Genomic DNA, 20,002 nt, shown 5'->3' with positions numbered 1-20,002 from the left:
AACAGTTGCTCCAGGCTTACAGAATTGGCTCCAAGCACCTTGGGTTTACTGTAAGAGTCGTGTCAAAGCTGTTAGTTTTTCTTCAGGCTGACAGTCCTCGTGTGATTGTTCTGAAATGTTTTTCACATTTGGCCCAGAGTTGTTTTATACTGTGTGTGAATCCCATAACTGGGGTTTGGAAACTGATGCATTTTGAAGATTTACAAATAAGCAGAATAAAATTAATGATGAAAAGAATACATCTTCTTGCAGTGATTTCAGTGCAGTTATGGTGTTTTAGTGCACTGGGGAGTATTTTAATACTGGGTATTACCAGTTATCTTTGTGTTTTATCTCTTTGCATTTGCTTTCTTTACAGAACTGCTAGAAGACAGAATGTATTTTTGTATGGGACTCCAGGTCATTTGGGATATAAGAGGGTTAGCAACACAAAGATGCACATGACGTACGATGCAAGTGACCTAAAATCTAAGTTTCAAAATAAAACTGAAATACTGCAAAGCCTAATTTTTATAAAGCTATGAGCAAAATAGTACCATGAAAAATTTCTTCTGCACATGTGCTTCTTGGTGTAGTATCAGAATCACAGAAATATCAAAAACTACTACATTTATCTTACCACATCCAGCTTCAGTTTCTGATTTGTTTTTTATCTAGTGGGACTCCTACTCCTCCTTTGGATGCTGATGTTACCACACTGAGAGGTCAGTTTTTACCTAACTGCTGTTAATGCTGATTCTGAATTAGCAGAAAGTTGAGAAATCAATGTGTTTGGACTTGAGAAAGAGCTCTGAATTTTTACACCTCTATAATGCCATTTCTAATCTGTGCTGACATTTTGTTATCCCATGAATCATGAAAATCCTACTCAAGAAATTAGTTCTGTGCTGTTTTTACTGCACTTAAGTTCATGTTTCCAAAAATATATCTGCTTAGGCAGAATGTTAGCATCTTATACTGATTAGTGTATTGGACACTTTTCCTCAGGCTCTTCATGTGTCTCCTGTGCTGTTGCTGTCATGATGGTGGGAATAGGAATCAAATTTGACTATAGGTTTATGCTTGCTGAACTGCTTCTGTGGGTAAATTGAAATAAAACCAAACAAGCCAAACAAAATAATACTGTTCTCTTTCAAACTCAGATGCAGCTGCCAATGTTCCTCCTCCTCATGAGGTCTCCATCGAGAGTCCTGAGGGTGATACCATCCCTGAGCATGACCATGTAGACACCACTGTGAGTGGGTTTTTTCATTTGCATTCTGCTGCCTTTCCTACGTGATATTTTTATGGTCATTTGCATTTTAATAGCAACTAAAGGTGTTGTTAATATGATGTGGTAACACAAACTAAGGTTTCTTGGTCCTAAAATTAAGAGCCAGACATGGTTAAGGGATGAAGGGTTCTTACCTCAGTATTTAATAAGGATTCTTATGGTTCAGCTGTTCTTGTGGTGCAACAAGGTGGAATATGCTGAAATGCACGCTCACGGTAGATCATATATACAGTTTTATAGACCTTGCAAATCAGTATATCTAATAAAGATGTTCCATTGAGAGGCTTGAATGGATAGTGTGACATCCTCCTATCCCAAAGTATTCCCCCTTTAGATGGGTCTAAACCTAGTTTACAGATTGTGTCCTAGAGGGGACCTTGGTTTCTCAAGACAGAGTAAAGCTTTCTGGCCTCCAGCTGTGAGGTCTTCAGGCTGTTTGGTCTCCTGGCCTAACTGAATACCAGGACTATGCTAAAATATCAGACTTAAGGAATTATAAGTATGCATACTCAGGGCACTGAGAATATAGGAGAGGTATATTTTAAAAAGGCAAAAAGTTGTCATGGCATCAATAAAATCAGGGTGTGAATTTCTAAAGTTTTAAGACATTTTCCTGGGCAGATGTTTTTCCATTTGGAGAGGCTTTGAAATGCCTCTTTCCCAGCAGTGGGAGATAACAGATCAGTTGAGCTATCAGGTGAGATTTTTTCTGGTGTCATAGGACTAGAGAGGGAATGCCTAGTGGATTTGAAAGCTCCAAGAAGAATGTGAAACACTATTATTCCTATGGAAGCACAATATTCCTTAGGTTGCTGGAGTAGTGTTTCAAGGGTCTGTGGGTACAATTGCATAGGACAGCAGAGAGATGGCCTGGACAGCCTTGAGGACTCTGATTCTCAGCTTTTTTTCCTCAGTTGATGTAGGCAAACTTTCATTTATCATCTTGCAAGTCACTCTTTCTGTGATATTTAACCAAAGCTCACAACACAGGGAAGTCTAGACCCCATATTTAAAACATCTCTGTAGAAGTGAACTGACCACCACATAGGTCCCAGGGCAGTATTTGCTTCTAGGAAACACATCCCCTGGACTAAATTTTAACCCCACACTCTAAAATCCAAATGCAGTGTTCATGGGCCACCATGACTGAAGAAAATTGTGCAAACCAGCGGTATCAATCAGTTGGCTTTTGCTTTTTTTTATGAATTAAAATAAAAATATAAATATTTTTTATAGAAATGGAACTCTCAATGGGTCACAGAGAAGCTCACAAAGTTTCAAGTTCTGCATATAAGTATACTCTATAATATTATATACTATATAATATCTGATTTATTGTACTGAGATTAACTGGGCCATACTGTTCAATAACCTAGTGTGGCCCTGAAACAAAGCTGAGGCAAACTGTGCTTTCTTCTGGCTGTTAGTGCTGACTGGAGCTCTGATGTTGGAGTAAATACAGAATATGAAACAGCCAGCTTCTGACTCAAGTGCAGGGTCTGACCTTACATTATCTAACAAGAAAACTTGTGGTTTGGTCCCAAGAATAGCATTATTCTTCTTTTGACACACAACTGCCTGGAATATTTCTACTGGAGCAGAGAATAGGACCACTCAGTAAATTGGGAAGGAATCAGAATTAGATTGCTGCTGCTACAGTGTTTTCACTCTGTACAGCTACATCCCACCTCATTGCTCTTAGCAGCCAAAAGGCATTTCTGATTACAAGGCCAAGAGTGAGCCAAGTTCATCTTCTGCACTTTTTATGTTGACTGTAACAGGTCTTGAGGTGCTGATAAATGATTTTAACTACATGGTGTTGCAAATCACCGAATGGTAGCACTGTATATATGCCTGCTAAATGTATATCTCTCAAATGCTAACTAAGTTGAAGTAATGTACCAGTCCTTAAGGTCTTTGGACAGTTATCCAGTGGAAAAGGGATGTGAGGGAGCAGAAAGAGATTTACTAAAAACTTTTAAAAGGTTCCTAAACAATGTAGAAGCTGCTCAGGGATGGCAAATAAACTTTCTGGAGAAAGTTTTTTCCATTTCCTGCTTGATGCATAACTTCAGCTGCAGTTTCATTGAAAAGATCTGTTTTGCTGGATCTCTTTTTTTCCTTTTAAACAGGAAAAAAGAAGCAAAAATGTATGTAAATAGTCAAAGACCAAACCTCTAGCAAAAGACATTTGGCTGAAGTTAACAAGCCAGCTTCTCTTCCCTCCCAGACAAATCTGTATTTTTAATTTTTTTATTTTTTTGATGTCTTTCAGTATACCACAAGGAACAGTGTGGTATTTTAAAAATACTAAGCAGAAAGCATGCTCAGTCATTCAAATTAGATTAAAACTTGGCATTCACTGCTGCCTGTGACAACCATGATAGCTCCATGAATCCTGATGTGTTGCACAGCCACTGCTCTGGGGCTTTTTGGGCAGCTATAGGCACAGCAGTCAAAGCCCACTGCTTTAGCTCAGAGAGCTCCCACTCAGAGTGCCCAGTGTAAATCTGGGGGGATCCTTCACCTCCTGAGGCTGAACAATGCAGGGTGTTATTCCAAATGTAGAACTTGGCAAAGGTACCTTGTCTTCCAGCTGGAATAGTAAGCAGGAGCCTTGTGATGAGTAAGTAAATTTTGGGTAAATCAGCCTAGGCTGACTGGGCTCAAGTGAGTTGTTTGATTAGCCATGGTTGCACTTTAAATTGCTTTGTGAACATCCCACACATCTGTACTTCACTTTGTACCTGAGGTCAGTGAGATGGACGTAGACTGAAGGTGTCCAAATGGAAAACAGAATTATCTTCAATATGAGAATTCTCAGGAAATGTTCTTGCTCAGTAGGCTGCCTCATTAGTTACTGCCTCATTAGTTGCTGCCTCTTTCCTGGGGCTTCATGAGCACTCCATTATAGTGCAAGGCAAACAGGTGATGGCTCCTGCATGGGCACGCTGTGCTTGGGACTGTGGCATTCACGTGGCATTAAGTGTGTCTCTTCTCTCCCTTCTTCCTTCCCTTCCAGATCAATAATGAGATAAAGAAGCAGGATGAAAAGCTAGCTAGACCTGTAACTGAGCAGATGATTGAGTTCAACATTTTGATTGTTGGTGAACAATACAGTGAGGAGCTGAAGGACCCATCTGCTGCTGAGTATCAACTGCTGTCTGAACGGTTCATTTCTCAGGTGATTCCCTTCCCTAACTTCCTTTTTCCTTTTGCTGGCTCTGCAAAATAATAGCAGCAAAGTCATCTGTGTCAGGACTCCTGATTTTTGCTTCCCTTTTGTTTCCAATATTTGTTTTTTATTTTGTGTATAATGGTGGTAATTTTATTACCATCATATTTTGGGGGCAGGGTGTGTGAAATTCTTCTCTTTGGAGAGGGATCCAAGTTTTCATGTGGCTGCTTATCATGAGGCTTATCTTTTCTCTAGCTTTGCCTCCTTCTTAGCCCCATTTAGTTGGGGTCGGTTCTCTGAATGCTTTTTACTGGGGCTAACCCTATGCCAGATCCTGGGCCAGATGGGAAAGAGATGTACTCTTCACTGCAGCCAAAAAAGCATCGCCATGACTGTCACAAGTTGCTAGAATAGGCTATAGACATCCTAGTTTTCCTAGCTGTGAGTCCAAGTAGCAATGCCATGGTATGTGTGTGTGCAAAAATTGTCAAGTGGGACAGAGTCCACCTGGCACATGGAAGTTCCACTCCTTTCATCCCTTGCCTGGTTTTGTCTGAGCTTGAATAAAGAAGATCTTGGGGGAAAAAAGTCAGCAGCACTGTGTTTGTATAAGTCTCACCAAAGACAGTTTAAAAATGAAATGGGGGAGGGGAACAAGAATTTATGGAGTAAAAATTAATCCTCAATTGGCAAAGATCTTTGGAAGCTAAAAAACTTCCTAAACCAACATGAACTTTAAGTATTCTCTATCTTGGTTTTGTCTCCTGTAGCACACTTGATTATCTTGGCAGTCTCTTTCCATTTCTCCCGTTGGAATGTTTCTATACAGTCCTGGGGGAATGCTGGCTATTGTTCTTCCAACTTTTTATTTCCCCTTTTTCTAATAATGAAACAGTGTCATCTAAACTACTCTTCCATAAAGAAAAGAATATTTAACTGTTTTTCACCAATTAGATGTAACAGCTCAGATACAATTTTGGAACATGATAGAAACGCTTCCTGATTTTTCACCATATGAGCAGAAGTGAATGGAATCTGTGTTAATTTTTTTGTTTTTCTGTCAAAATAGATTAAAAATGTATTTGAAGGACTACCTGGATACAAAAACATCCATATCCTGGATTACAGGTAAAATGATACTGATGATGGTGATGATATGGTGATTGAACATGGTCAAGTATGATGATGCAATGAGCTGACATGATGCTTGGCAGGATGTCAGGTGTGTGTGTGGGAACTCCTAGGATGTATTAATCAAGTGCTCTTGTATTTGGTACCTCTATATATGCAACTGAAATAGAAATATAGAACAATCTTTTTTCTTTTCTTTTTCCTCCTGGCATTCTCAAGAGAATCTCACATGACATGTTTGCTGTGATTTCAAGACAAGGCATTCTTGTTCAAGATTCTATCCTAAAATTAAAAGATATATTCATAGCTTCTACTTCTAATATGTCCAAGTATTAAACAAGGAAGGACACAGAAACCTTTTTGGAAAAATGTGGTGTATTTAAATTTATTTTTCAAATTCTTGACGTTAATTTGGGATGTCTCCAAAGGTTGTTGTTTAGGCTATGTAAAGGTCTCTCTTGTATCAAAAAAAAGGGTGGGGGATAGTTTGATAAAAGATATGAAATGTTTTAACTCTCTGTATTCTTATAAATATATTTTTAAATACCTGATTCCCTTAAACCCATTTGTGCTTCTGAATGACATTTAAAGTTAATTTGTTAAGTTAATGCCTCAAATGTAAAATGTCAGACTTTTGGAGTACAGGGCTCACAAACTGATTTTTTCTGAATAGACTGGATATAACTTTTAGAATCTACTGAGTGTGTTGCTCTACTCATGAATTAATCTAAATTGTGTTTTCTTTGAGAATGTAAACTGTATTTCTTAGAATTTGTTGCCTGGGGTATTTTAACTAGCATACATGTAGGTAACAAAGCAGCTGTAGTGAGAGAGGTCTTGTGGTTGGAACCCTAGGCTGTGTCCAGTTTGTAGCCTGGAAGGTAGCAAAACATCTTGGTGTTTTCAGTCTAATTGGTTTGCAAGCACTTTGTCCATTTGAAAAGACAAAAGACTGGAATTTTTGGCAATTTTTTCTCTTTGTTTCTCTTCTGTGCATGGCAAAAAGCCATTGGCTTTAAGTTAAACCTTTAGGTAGGATAAGTGAGCCTTGATCTTCTTGGTACTGACAGCAATTTAACTGCATTATTTACAATGATCTGAGATGGCTCTGCCAATTCCTAGGGATCAATAGGAAATATCTCAGTTGAGTAAAAGCAGAACAATTTTTTATGTAGCTGAATAACTCAGCAACTTAAGAGGATTTTACTGTATGTGTTTTCAAATGGGTATGCCCTGTAGAATACCAAAACAAACTTGTTAGAGTTTTAAGACTTAAAGGAAATTTTGACATTGATTTAATGAGTTTTGCTGTTCTGTTTTGTTTTTATAATCAGCCCTTCTGAGGAAGAAAGGTAAAGACAACTTTTTTATAGATATTGTCATAATACAGATGGGAAAAACATGTTTAGCTGGTGGGCATTGTTTTTGAGGATTTGTAGTTTTCTGTTCAGAGCAAGAGTGTTATCTAACATATATATTGTGAGAGAGAGGTCTACCAGACCTTTATCCATTAAGGATAAACTAAATTTGCTTATTTACGTTCTAATAAATAAAAAAACTCTCAGGAAAAATCATCCTAGACACAAGTCAGCTACTGGGGTAACTTGTGAAAAAGAGTATCTAAGAAGAAAACAAAATTGCTTAACAATGACTCAAAGTCTTCATACTTTGCAGCAAAGTCTTGAATAGATAGGGGATTATTATTATTAATGAAGTAGATAAAAGACCCACAATTCTTCACCAAAGGCTGTTGGCTTAGCTTCAAGGCCAGAGATGTTGCAGATCTTAGCAGAATTTTAATAAATGTTCTTTAGCAGAACATGGAATTGTTTCTCATCAGACATATGCAAGAATCCTGAATTTTCCTTCTTTAGTACATTAAGAATGCCACAAGACAGAAAAAGAACTGCAGCCTTCATTTACTAAATGTATTTGTTCTGTGTGTATCTCAGCATAGCCAGTTTCCATGAACAAGTTTAAAGAGAATGAGCATTCTAACTTTTCAAGAAAGGTTAGAACCACAAATCTCTTCACAAGCTATATGTAACTATTCACAAGAGCTATGTTCCAGGCACCAGATGTTTAGCCATTTCCAGAAAGAGGTTGGTGTACAACATCCATCCATGTTATTTGTTATGAATTACGAATGACAGCACAGTTGTATTAAACCTAACTGTTACATTTGAGGAGCATATTCTGTTCCATTTTTGCTGTGCCTTTTCACTTCTGCTGTCCTTTTCAATTTCCTCTGCTGACAGTCAGCATGGTGAGCCTATGGTGGGCTCATGTCAATGATAGAGCCAGCAGGAAAACCCCTGGTTTTAGTCAGTGTGTTTGCAGATTGTCTCTGTTGTATTTGGCACTGGGGCTTTAAAGACTTCTCTGAACAGAATTATTGTTTTAAAAATCCAATCCAGCTCTGTGGAATCAAGAAAACCTGTATTCAGAGCATGTTTTTCTCATGCTTCATAGGTTGCTTAATTTTGTTGCTGTGTTCTGTCTACAGCCAAAATGTGTTCTATCTTCTACAGTTCCCTTGTGTTTATGCCCAGTGTATGGTAAATCTGATTGCAGCCTAAGCTGTTGTGTGGAAAAGGACATCCAGATGTATTCAGGAAAAGAAAATTGAGAAAATAGAGGAGAGTTTATATAAAAAAAACCTCTAAACTGTACACAAATACAAAACTGAGTCATAGAATAAATGATCACATGAGTGTAGATAATAATACATTTTCCCAATTATAAGATTAATTAAATACTATTTTATTGCTATTAAAAGCATTCTTTCAAGCAGGTTAACATTGCACAGTGACAGAGATTAGGGCTCTCACTTGCTACTGTAGATTGCTACTATATACAACCTCTTTTTCCTGCCTATTTTCATACCTCAGAACCATTCCTATTATTGGCATGATCTTAAAATCACCGCTCTCACCACTGCATGCTGGTGGACCCACTAATAATGCTTGTGGCAAGCCAGTGTTTTGGTCTGCTTGTGGTCTGCCATTCACTAGTAGAAATATGGGACTGGGAGCAGACCAGGTGTCAGTTTTGGGTAGCATTTCCCTTCAGAGCTTCATGAAAAGAATCAAGCATTTTTTATTCATCCTTTAAAGCCATGCATGTATTTTTATATTAAAAAGGGTATTGATGTGGGCCCTTGTGAAAAAATAGTGCTTGCTTGTTTAGGACAATCTGGCATTTCTCATCTGTGTTCTTTCTCCTTGTACAACCGAAGTGGGGTGGAAGTTCACTATGCTGTGACATTTGATGGAAAAGCCATCAGCAATGCCACCTGGGACCTGATTAACCTGCATTCAAACAAGGTGGAGGACAACTCCTTCATGGGCATTGAGGACAATCCAACAGTTGTGTACACCATCAGTGATTTCCGAGATTATATTGCTGAGATCCTCCAGAAAAATGCTCTGCTTGAAAATGCTTCCATCTCTTTGGACCCTAACTCTCTTCAGCTTACTAATGGTGCGTATTAATTAGGATGCATTGGTGTGCCACACATCTGACTTCTTACAAAATAAATCTCAGCTGAGTGAATTATTCAGCTGTCCTCTGAAAAATTAAACAGAACAAAGTCAACTTGTGTCATAGCCTGTTTTGCTCTGATCTTTACCAGGCCAAGTCATTAGCAGTAGCATCCTATTCTTGATCCTTTTGCCTAGCCCCCCATGTTATTTAAATTTTAATTTTGAAACTGAGGTTTGTTGTGTGCACTTTCAGTAATACTTTCAAAAATAGGAATAAAAGGGGGAAATGTGGTTCACATGGTGCACATTGCATCAGGGTGGCCTTCAACTTAGTAGCTCTGTGTTTGCTTTAGGCAGCACAAAGGAAATACCAGATTATTGTTGAATATTCAATGATCCTGATTCAATGATCCTGCCAGAGGTGACGAAAGAGTGCTGTCACCCCTTTGTTCTCATCTTTCCCCTCCACTTCCTGTCAGTGATTTGGAGACATTTCCAGCAAAAACTCCCTGGTAAATTTTTGAGAAGATTTTACTTACAAATCCAAAATCAGAGAGGGCTTTTCAGTCGGTCTTCCAACACAACCTCCTCACACTTGTTACTGCAGCCTTTATATCCCGAGTGTTTATATTTCCACAGTGAAGGAAATACTGCACCCCACATCAGAAGACCCATCCTGGATCACTGAGCATCCAGTTGTGCTGGAGCGCCCGGAGTTTGATGTGAGTATGGTTCTGAGCAGTGGCCTTTGGACACATTTGAGCAATTTACTTCAGCAAGGTAGAATTGTAGCCAATACCCAGAGCTTCTCTATCCTGTTGTTCATACAGAGAAGACATACTAATGAAGGCATAATTTATATTGGAGTAAAAATGAATGGAATCTCTCGTGTGATAATCCTGGTGTCTGCTGCCCAACAGTTTTCTGCCATCATCTTATTTTGGTTGTAAACATCTCTAAAGACGTGATTCTGCCTTCCATGATACTACCTTTCTTTGGAAAGATGAAATAGATGTAAATCCTAAACTGGCTGCTAGAAGAGCTAAAACTTTGTTTCATAAACTCCTTTTGTTACTGTATTTCTTTCAAAGAAAGTTCTGAATTTGGTTTAAAATTATATCCATCCTCCTAATACCAGCAGAGGAAAATAACTGACATTGGTTTCTTTTTTTTTTATCTCTTGAAGTTGTAATTTTCATCTCTGACTAGCTCTGGAATAACCCAAGACACAGACTAGAGTTCTGTATTGGACCGGAGACTTGGTATCCCTGACCATGTCTGTACAAAGGGGCTTTAAGCAAAGATGCTGAGTTAGGTGCCAGCAGTGCTGAGATCAAGTTAGTCAGTTCTGCCAACAGAGATCTTCTGAGTGCTGAATCATTGTCTGGGCAGTTAGTTTCTGCTCTCCACTCTGTTCTGTAACACAGATGTGTTTTCAACAAGAAATGAGCTCAGATCATGCCCTAAAATCCAGGCCCACTTGTGCTCACTCAGTCCATCATGAAATAGTGTTTTGAACACAGACACATTTAATTGTAGCCAACTTCTGAAATTTTTATGTAAGCAAAATTTGTTTTCACAAAATGCAAATATTGTTAGAATGGGCGTAGGTATAATATCTTTAATTTCATGGCAGTTTCCAGTGAGTTTTAAAAACTAATCATCGATATCTAAAATACAGATTCATGTGGATTTGCCATAATGGATTAAACATGGTGTAGATAAACATGGATTTAACTTTCAGAAAAGGGCTTTCTCTTTTACTGAAGACATCTAACTAGTCTAAAATGTAGAAAGACAAAGAATTCTGCCGTTCTGTAATCTGACAGATGTCCAGGCAGGAAGATATTTTAGAGCAGTAGTATCTTGGCAATAATAAATTTTAAACCAGTTTTGGGGAATATTATTATGATAAAAAAAATTGTGGAAGTTATATTTTTCTAATCATGGACTATGAATAAAGGCTTCTATGCCTTCAGTCAAAAACTCTGATTATGTAAAAGGTACCGAGTATATCCCCAAACCAGCTGTGTGCAATCTGCGATACACAGAGCATTTGCAAAGTAGCTTCAGATAAATGTAGGAAAAACCTAAATGTGCTTAAACAGTACATAATTGATCGATTATTTCCACAGATGTCGAACCTTTATGGTTCAAGTAGAACAGTTACCTATGGAAAAGAATTTTGCTATAGTTTTCCCTAGGTGATTTGAGAATGAGCTGGATTTGTATTAGCATACCAATATCATGACATAACATGGGGCTGTCATGATTTCTCCATCCAATTGCCAGTAGGTGGTACAATTAATTTTTTTGAGTTTTGCAGCTCTCTTTAAAAGTAAAGCAAAAATCAGGTCGAGTTTTTGAAATCTGTATCTTGTTGTTTATGATGAATTGTAACAAGTAGAATGCTCTGGTTTGAGGAATACAATGTCTTTCTGGCAGCAGAAAATGATAAATCAGGGAGAGGGATTCTGTGTTTACAGCCATCTCACATATTTGTAAACCTTTTACACTGGTGAAAACCCGAACTAGCCAATATGATACTAAACTTGGTAGTATAATATATTGCCCTGTAACAAGAATTTTTTAATAATGTTAGTTGCCATAGGAGCATTTATCCATTCAAATAAATGATGAAGTGCAGTCCCTGGCAACTAAATGCTTGAATTAAATAAATATATCAAGGAGTGATTGCTGGTAGTCCTAATTATTTTCTTATGGAATTTATATATATATATAATTTATTTCTAATTTTGTACAGTCGCTCTTTTTACAGCTTTATTTATAGTGGTTAGTCTTGCCAAAAAGAAAAGTGCTGGAACACATCCCTTTATGGTATATATACTTTTCAACTGATTGTTACCGTATAAATTAAAATACTTGATGAGACTGTGGTGGCATAACAACTGGCATTTTAAAATGTGATCAGTACATGCAAACAAGTGATTTAAGAGAAAAAAAAAAAGAAAAAGTAAAACTTAAACTGACCTGTTTCCACGGCATTCAATTGCAGTTTGAATTAAGCTGAAAATTTAATTCACCCACATTTCAACCGGGAGTAAAATTTAAAATTGAAAGGTATTTGGATTCTTCCTGCTGGTCAAGCAATAGAAAGAGGTTTGACGGGAATGGTGAGCTACAGAAATTATTCCAGTGGTGTTGAACTGTAATACATATTACAGAAACTTGCGTCCACGGTACACTTTGCTCATCACCATCAGCAGTTTGTTAGCCCATAATAAATTACTGCTTCATGAATTGCTTGGCAGCTTTTCATACCCTACAGGGTTATTGGTCCATAGCCCACTGCTGCACAGCATTTATATATGGGTAGGTGTCCATGTAAAGTACTAATTCCTGAGGTTTAGGCTATCAGCTTGCTTTTGTAGCCTTGACCAAATAACTTAATATCTTTTTTTGCCTTTTTTCTTATATAATTACCTTATCAGACACCATAGTAGGAGATTAATATTCAAAGATTAAATATGCTAACTACTTTAACTGTAAACCAAGTAATGACTGAGATGCGGAATAGTAAGTAAACAGTGTGGAAATTGGAGATGTAACAACAAATTATTTTTTCACATTTCAGATCTCAAATTCATTCTGCATCCACTTTGTTGTTCATCATTACTACTGTTAGATTTTTTTTTTTTTCCTGCATAGGCATCTTGGCTTTAAGACTAAATTATTCCAGGTTCTAAATGTTCTTCATTATGTTCTGGCCTTTGTTATTTTCCTGTGTTCTCATACCCACAAACTAAAAGATATCAATAAATGATGACTGGGCATGCATCCATCAAAGTTCACTTTCTACACTGTTTCCTGTATCATAGTAACTGAAATAGTAGAATTACTGTATTAATTGTGTGGCTGATGAATAACAGCTGTTAGACCTCATCACGCTTTAAGAAGGCAGACAACATTTATCTTTGTTTTAGCTGGAGATGGACAGATTCCTTTTTTTCAGCATAGGAAAGGAGAATGGGGTTGGGTATAGATGGCAAATCTCTTAATACCCTAAGGAGTGCTGCACTCCAAACAAGCTGAATGGCTCCTTTCCCTTTTTGATGGACACAACATTTGTCAGAAGGATGTGCATTTCACATGTATATTGCACTAGATTAGCAAGGGTCTATATTTGCCACTCACCCATTGCTCCCTCAGAGGCAGTAGTTAGAGACTTGGCCACTGCCTGCTGTTAACCCCTTCTGTGTGTTCAGCCCAATGCAGACAATCAGTGTTTCCCCTGTAATAGTGGAAATATTAATAGTGGCTTTGTGTTCCAGGACAGCACCTTTTTAGCTGAACGTCCTTCTGCAGATGAGTCAACGGTCAGCAATGCCTTGCCCTTTGATTACACCAAACCGGATTCCACCTCAGACAGTGAGCAGTCCAGTGACAATGAAATCCAGCCAAGACCAGAGAACATGGACTATGAGGCTGGTTTGGCACCTGAAGCTCCACTTTCCTCAGAGGTTGATGTCACTTCTTTGCCTGATGGGCATTATTTAGAGACTTCTCATTTAGTCACTGTACCAGTGTTAGAGCATGATTCTATGGACTCTCTGGAATGGCTTTCAGCCCCCAGTTCTTTAGATGGTAAGTTAATTCCATTGACTGAAACTTAAATCTGGATACCAGTGTTTCCTGGTACTTGCCAGATTATAGTTCACCAAAATGAGCTTTCAGAAAGCTCTAAAAGTTGAGTATTTTTCTCCACCAGTTTTTACCTTTCGTGTGTGCATGTATCCAAGAGCTATATACCTAAGTAAAATGCTTGTAATAGCTAATAATGCCTGTTTCATTTTCTGGAAATTACATGTACATGGCACTTGTTAAATAGCACAGAAGTAATTTTGTATGTCTTGACTTGGCCCATAAAATATCTTAATGGAAAGTGGGAGAGGTTAACAGTGGTCCTTATGACTTTGGCATACAAAGGCCAGGATCTATTATGGAAAATGTGGAACATAGAACCACAGGTAATAAAATCAATTAAATTTGACACTTTTTTTTGTAAACAACAGCTAATTGTCAATTTGTTTTTATTTTTAATGTTTGAAGATACTGGGCTATCTGAAGAACTTTTGCCTTTAAGTCCTTCTCACCTTGTGCCTGAAGAATCTCCATCTACTGATGACTATGAAGTTCCTCTGCTTTCTGCACCAACAGTGGCCTCTTCATCAGTCATAGAGACTGATATTAAAGAGAAGGAAGAAGTAATCCAAGGTAGTCCTGAGGGCAGTGACAGTGCAGACTCTGTGGAAGAAATTCCTTTTCCCTTAGAAGTGCCCCCTATGGAAGACGAAACTGATATATTTCTTGGAGATAGAGTTATATATGATGATGGGTCTGGTTCAGCTTTTGATGGTTCAGGAAAAGAAATGGAATCAAGTATCTGGCCTTGGGAAGAAGCAGCCCTGGAACCAGTTTTCTACCCTGGCCCTGATAGCTGGCTTGAAGATGACAATGAGTCTTTGTTAATCAAACCTGAGGATATCCCTGAAGGCATGATTTTAGACTATATTCTTAACTCTGGGAATAAATTAGATTATGATCTTTCCAAAGATGAGAATGAAGGGATAGTCAATATGAAAGATTTCCTTGATGAGTCTGAAATATTTGTCTTTCCAGAGACGACAACTCCGCAAGTACCTCTGTTACAGACAGAAGAGCCATCGTCTGTGGAACCATCTACACAGACAGAAACACTGGGCATGTATGATTCTTCTTTTGTCATGCCAGCTGGAGAGGCCCCTGTCTCACCACCATATACAGATCTGTCTGTGGAAGATAGTCTCCATACATCCACAGGGTCTGTCAGTATGGAGCAATCTGAGGAGTCTAGTGTAGGCCAGAACATAATCCCTGAAGTAGTTGAGCACCAAAGCAAAGACAGGGCAGTGGTAGAAGAACTATTCACAGTGAGGCAGCCGGATGTAATGGAAACTGCTACAGTAGGACACTTGGACACAATCTCTTTAGAAACTATTCTGACTGCAGATCCTTCTGGATCAGCAGTGAAGGTACCAGCTGATGTTTGGCCTACTGACAGGGCACTAGAAAGCTCCTTAGATCAGACAGTGCAACCAGCAATGCCAGCAGTTACTCAAGGTTCAGCTGCATTTCCTTCTGTAACAGATCACACCACTGTCCTAGAGGGCTTTCCTGGACAGCATGGTACAGACCATGACACACATATTTCCATGAGCTTCAGCACTGTTATGGATTATCAAACAGTGAGTGTAACAACCAGCACTGTTGAGCTTCAGTCCCACCTCCCTCCTGTGGGATCCACACCGTCATTGTCTGTGGCTACCTCAACAAAGCTGGGAGATGAAACAACGAGAGTCCTGGATGTTTCAGTAGACCTGGGCAGTGTTAGCACTGTTCACTTTTCTCCTGAGCGGACTGAGGAGGGAAGGAGAATGACTGAAAGTCACATGGAGCTGACAACTCATGTCCAGTCCACAGAGATGGCCAGTGTGGCTTGGGCCACACATGAAACCCACTACAGTAGTACTGTCCCATCCCGAGCTCTAGTTGTGTTCTTCAGTCTTCGGGTTACCAACATGATGTTTTCAGAGGACCTGTTTAATAAAAACTCCCCTGAATATAAAGCCTTGGAACAGCGATTCTTGGAGCTGGTAAGCATTACTTCTGTGCTAAATATCCATTAGCAGATAGACAAAAACTATTTGTAAATTATATTTGGTTATCTCTCTTCCACAGAGAGCAACTTAAAACTGGTGTTTACATGGTGTTTACACATAAGGTTTGTGTCCCTCTGTGGGGAAGACTCTGTCTGAAAATGGGTGGTGGGATGCTGTTCACCTTTTAGTCAGGTAATAGTCTCTCTGAAGGAGAACTCCTTAGCATCATGGACCAGCTGCTCTGCTGGTGTCAATAAATATAGCAGTGTAGCTGAAGTCACTACCACACTCACCCTACTTGCTTCCAGACTGCTCTGTATTTAGTGTATAGAGAGAAATGCAAGAAAATCTGGGGCTGTGAGCAGGTAACTTTTCTGCAACACATTCAACCTGTCCTAAGTAAGAGGTAGCTCAGGGAATTAAGCTGTTCCTAACCTGATGGCTTGGAAAGCCTTATGGGAGTTACACAGCAGCAACTGCCAAATTTTAACTGGGAAATTCCCCTCTTGGGACTGAAACAAGCACTCTCTTGTGAGAGATGACGGGAGCAAAGCAGAGAGAGGGAGGGGAGACATGCATGAAGGAAAAACCCTGTGAAATGGCAAATATTCCATGTACTTAGATCAAGGGAGAACACAATGTGAGTCCTGAGAACAGTGTTTCTGAATTGTTATATTTTTAGAAACTCCTTGCAAATTGGTATACTCTTAAGAGCTCCCTGAAATACTCAGGCTCCTGGCATCACAGACCTGAGCTGGGTAAAGGTGAATGCCCTTGATGTACAATTTGGATAAAATATTCAGATTTTATTCAGACTCTAATTGTCTGCTGCAGTAACAGTGCAACTGGCTTGAGTAGAGAGAGATTCAAAGATTCAGCTTTTCTGTCATATTCCCTGTGTTGCAGCTGGTGCCCTACCTTCAGTCAAATCTGACAGGATTCCAGAACCTGGAAATCCTGAACTTCAGAAATGGCAGCATTGTGGTGAACAGTCGAATGAAATTTGCCAAACCTGTGCCCCGGAATGTCACCAACGCTGTGTACATGATCCTGGAAGATTTCTGCAACACTGCATATCACACCATGAACCTGGCCATCGATAAATACTCTCTGGATGTAGAATCAGGTAAGGACAGCAGGGAAATGCAGCTTAAAGCAAGAGATCCAGAAAAAAATTTTGGTTTAAGTGCTAAGGATCCCAGCAGCTCAGAGGCTGCCCACTGCTTTTCACAAGCCGGGCTTTAGAAAGACAGTCTTTCATTGAGTAAAAACAAACAAATTAAAATCTGTTCTGGACTAAAGACATGAAAGTCAAAGTAGTACCCAGACAGAGAAAGCTGTATGGGGTCCATACAGTTTTCTGCATAAAAATGAACTCATGGGATACTCTGTATAATGCCCCTGTATTTGACCTGGGGAGTGGGGGAACAGATGGCTCAGGGAGATGAGAGAGATGGCTCGGTGGTGCTCATCTCTCTTACATTTACATTCATGTGTGGCTTGAACTTACTCCACATGGTTATTCCCACAGGTGGTAGCCAGTTTGCCTGCCAGGTGGGCATCTGCACAGGTAACAGTTGCTACCTCATGCTTGGGGTAAGGTCTTGGTTGCACTAAAAAGTGACAGGGCCTCTTGCTTCACTCTTCTGATACAGGGAGAAGGTTGTTTTGGTTTTTTACCCTGTCAAAGTTAGCCAGTAGTTCACCATATAAGCAACCTAGAAATATCTCCTGTTTTAAAGTCAGAGAAAAATAAGAGTGCTGACATGTTGGCATATGGTAGCTGATCTTTCCAGATAGGTCTCTTATAAAGATGGTCTAATCAGCATGGCAAATGTTCTGGTATTGATTGTTTAGCTGTATGCCAGCCTCTTAAGCCTGATACCAGTGAGATATCTTGAATGCAATAAGCTTGTGCTCCTTGCAGACAAAAAGGCAAATCCCCTCACATGGGCAGATGGTGAGTGCCTGACATCCCACTGCCCTTCCCCATATGCTGCCTAGGTTTTCCATAGCAAGAAATACTGGAGATCACCTGTGGTTTGCTCATTTGTAAAAGAGAGTTCCAGCAGACAGAGAAAATGAGGTACTCTCTGTTCCAGCATGAAAAAGATCACTTCATTCTTGCTTTTTTGACTGTTTGTTGGGTAGTCTTAGCCATGCCACTGGCATGTATGCACAGAGGGATATTTGCTAGTGCTTGTTTACCTTAGCAGAACCTTTTATCACTCAGGAAAGATGCACCCTGGGTTTTTGTGGATTAACAAGAGACCATTAGAGAAAATGGCAGCCAGCACCTCGTCCCTGTAAAATTCTTCCCTTTCATTAATAGGTTTTGCTCTGTGTATTGTCAGGTGAGCAAGCAGATCCCTGCAAGTTCCAGGCCTGCAATGAGTTCTCTGAATGCTTAGTAAATCGCTGGAGTGGGGAAGCTGAGTGTGTCTGCAACCCTGGCTACCTCAGCATCGATGGGCTGCCGTGCAACAGCATTTGTGATCTGCAACCAAACTTCTGCCTGAACGATGGCAAGTGTGACATAAGCCCTGGGCAAGGGGCCATCTGTAGGTAGGTCACCCTCCTGCTGGAAGTTGTGCTTCCTGGATCAAAATGCCTATCTTGAAGCATTCTATAAGATTTTTCCAAAATTCTGTGCAATATTGTGTAACAAGTGAGTAGATGGTGATTATCACTCATGTTATGCTGCTCAGTGCAAGTCCCAGTACTAACATTAGTTTTCTTATGTATATATCATAAATGAGAGAGTGACAAAATTAATAGAACAGAAACATCAGAAAATAAAACTAACTAGGAATAACAGTTGTAATGGAGCACACTCAGCGGTTCAAATCACTTTTATTGAACTTTGGGGACAGAATTTACCTCCAGAGGTTTTTTCAAGTAGCAAAGTGATTGATTGTCATGTCACCTATGAGAGTTAATTCCATAACAGAAATTTATACCTGCACATCCCATTGATAGTGCATAAATTCATCAAATATAGTGCTTTTGGTCTGGAAAAAAGCATAAAACTAAATATTGTACATTTGGGAAAAATCATGTGGGCTCATAAAAGGATGCAGGAACAGGCCCCAGATATTTGCTTAAAAAAAAAAAAAATACAGATGCATCTAAACAGGATTGCTGTATTTTGCAAGTAAACAAAAAGACTTTGTGCAAGATACAGACACACTGGTGATGCCCCTGACATGGAACTTTACTTTTTACTTTTCAAACAATGTAACAGTCTATTATTAAAAATAAAATTTACCTATCAACAAAATTTAAGAAAACTACCACAAAGAAGAGTATTACTACTAGTAGTTAGTTATGTTACTTCATGTGATTTCCTCTTTGAAGTTTACCTAGAGCTTCTCTAAAGTCAATCTTAGACTGCTAATAGTTAACAGAAGAAATAAAAATGGTTTTAAAACTTTAAAATTGGATACTATCACAGATGCATTATATGCATTATATACATTTGTGTGATAGTGTGAATCAGAAGCAGATAAATATCTGAAACCAAGCATGTTCCAGCCAGTATTTATTAAAAAAAAAACTGAAAAAAATTTGAGGTATTGCTTACTACTTGCAGAAACAGTTTCAGATCATTATGTGAGAACAGTTAAGTTAATGATGTTTCTTATTAATAGGGTTTATTGCTGTGCATGGTCATAACAGATCATGATACTTTGAGATTTTACAGAAAAAACTCCCAAACAGATATATAATGCAAATATATTACTTTTACTGATACATTTAAAGTCAATAATAACAACATTATAGTTCCTATGTTCAAAATAACATTTAGGCAGAAATGCTGAATACAGTTTTGGGCAACCATTCCAGAGATACAGTCTTGGACCTGTGCTTCCCTCGAGTCATTTATTTTATCTATCCATTTAGACAGTGTGAAGGTCACAACACTAGGAACATTCTACTCAGCTAACACACCTTCATTAGACTGCATTACAAGATGATAAAGACAACTGCTGTCTACCTTTGCAGTGTTGATATGTCACACGCAAGGTTCAATCAAGGCAGGAGTTTTTCCTCAGTCTAAACATCTTCCAGTTTTAACACCTCACAGGGTACTGTAAATTTCATAAAGCACAGTTATTTTCCACCACAAATGCCTCACCCTTTTGCTGTTTTACCTACCTTCATTCAATTCTGTGATTTGGGTTCCGGGGATCTGAGGATTCTGGAGAAAAGCAGGCTCCCATGAGACATTTCCTGTGGCCTTTCAATACTTAAAGGAGGTTTATAAGAAAGGTGA

At 38.9% G+C, this 20,002-nt stretch overlaps 1 protein-coding gene across 1 annotated transcript in view; it reads left to right on the top strand.

Moving 5' to 3' along the window:
• Nucleotides 1-20,002, top strand: part of IMPG2 (interphotoreceptor matrix proteoglycan 2) — a 54,189-nt gene that overhangs the window by 29,145 nt on the left and 5,042 nt on the right. The window contains exons 5-15 of the mRNA XM_033517816.1: nucleotides 658-704; nucleotides 1,143-1,234; nucleotides 4,296-4,457; nucleotides 5,521-5,579; nucleotides 6,917-6,934; nucleotides 8,821-9,065; nucleotides 9,707-9,789; nucleotides 13,360-13,672; nucleotides 14,138-15,720; nucleotides 16,633-16,852; nucleotides 18,081-18,291. Of these exons, the coding sequence (XP_033373707.1) occupies nucleotides 658-704; nucleotides 1,143-1,234; nucleotides 4,296-4,457; nucleotides 5,521-5,579; nucleotides 6,917-6,934; nucleotides 8,821-9,065; nucleotides 9,707-9,789; nucleotides 13,360-13,672; nucleotides 14,138-15,720; nucleotides 16,633-16,852; nucleotides 18,081-18,291 (3,033 nt within the window). The remainder of the gene's footprint in view (nucleotides 1-657; nucleotides 705-1,142; nucleotides 1,235-4,295; nucleotides 4,458-5,520; nucleotides 5,580-6,916; nucleotides 6,935-8,820; nucleotides 9,066-9,706; nucleotides 9,790-13,359; nucleotides 13,673-14,137; nucleotides 15,721-16,632; nucleotides 16,853-18,080; nucleotides 18,292-20,002) is intronic.

Source organism: Parus major, chromosome 1 (assembly GCF_001522545.3).
Source record: "Parus major isolate Abel chromosome 1, Parus_major1.1, whole genome shotgun sequence".
Classification (NCBI taxonomy): Eukaryota; Metazoa; Chordata; class Aves; order Passeriformes; family Paridae; genus Parus; species Parus major.
Note: the sequence above shows the minus strand (reverse complement) of the source record. Positions and strands in the feature narration are given on the sequence as shown.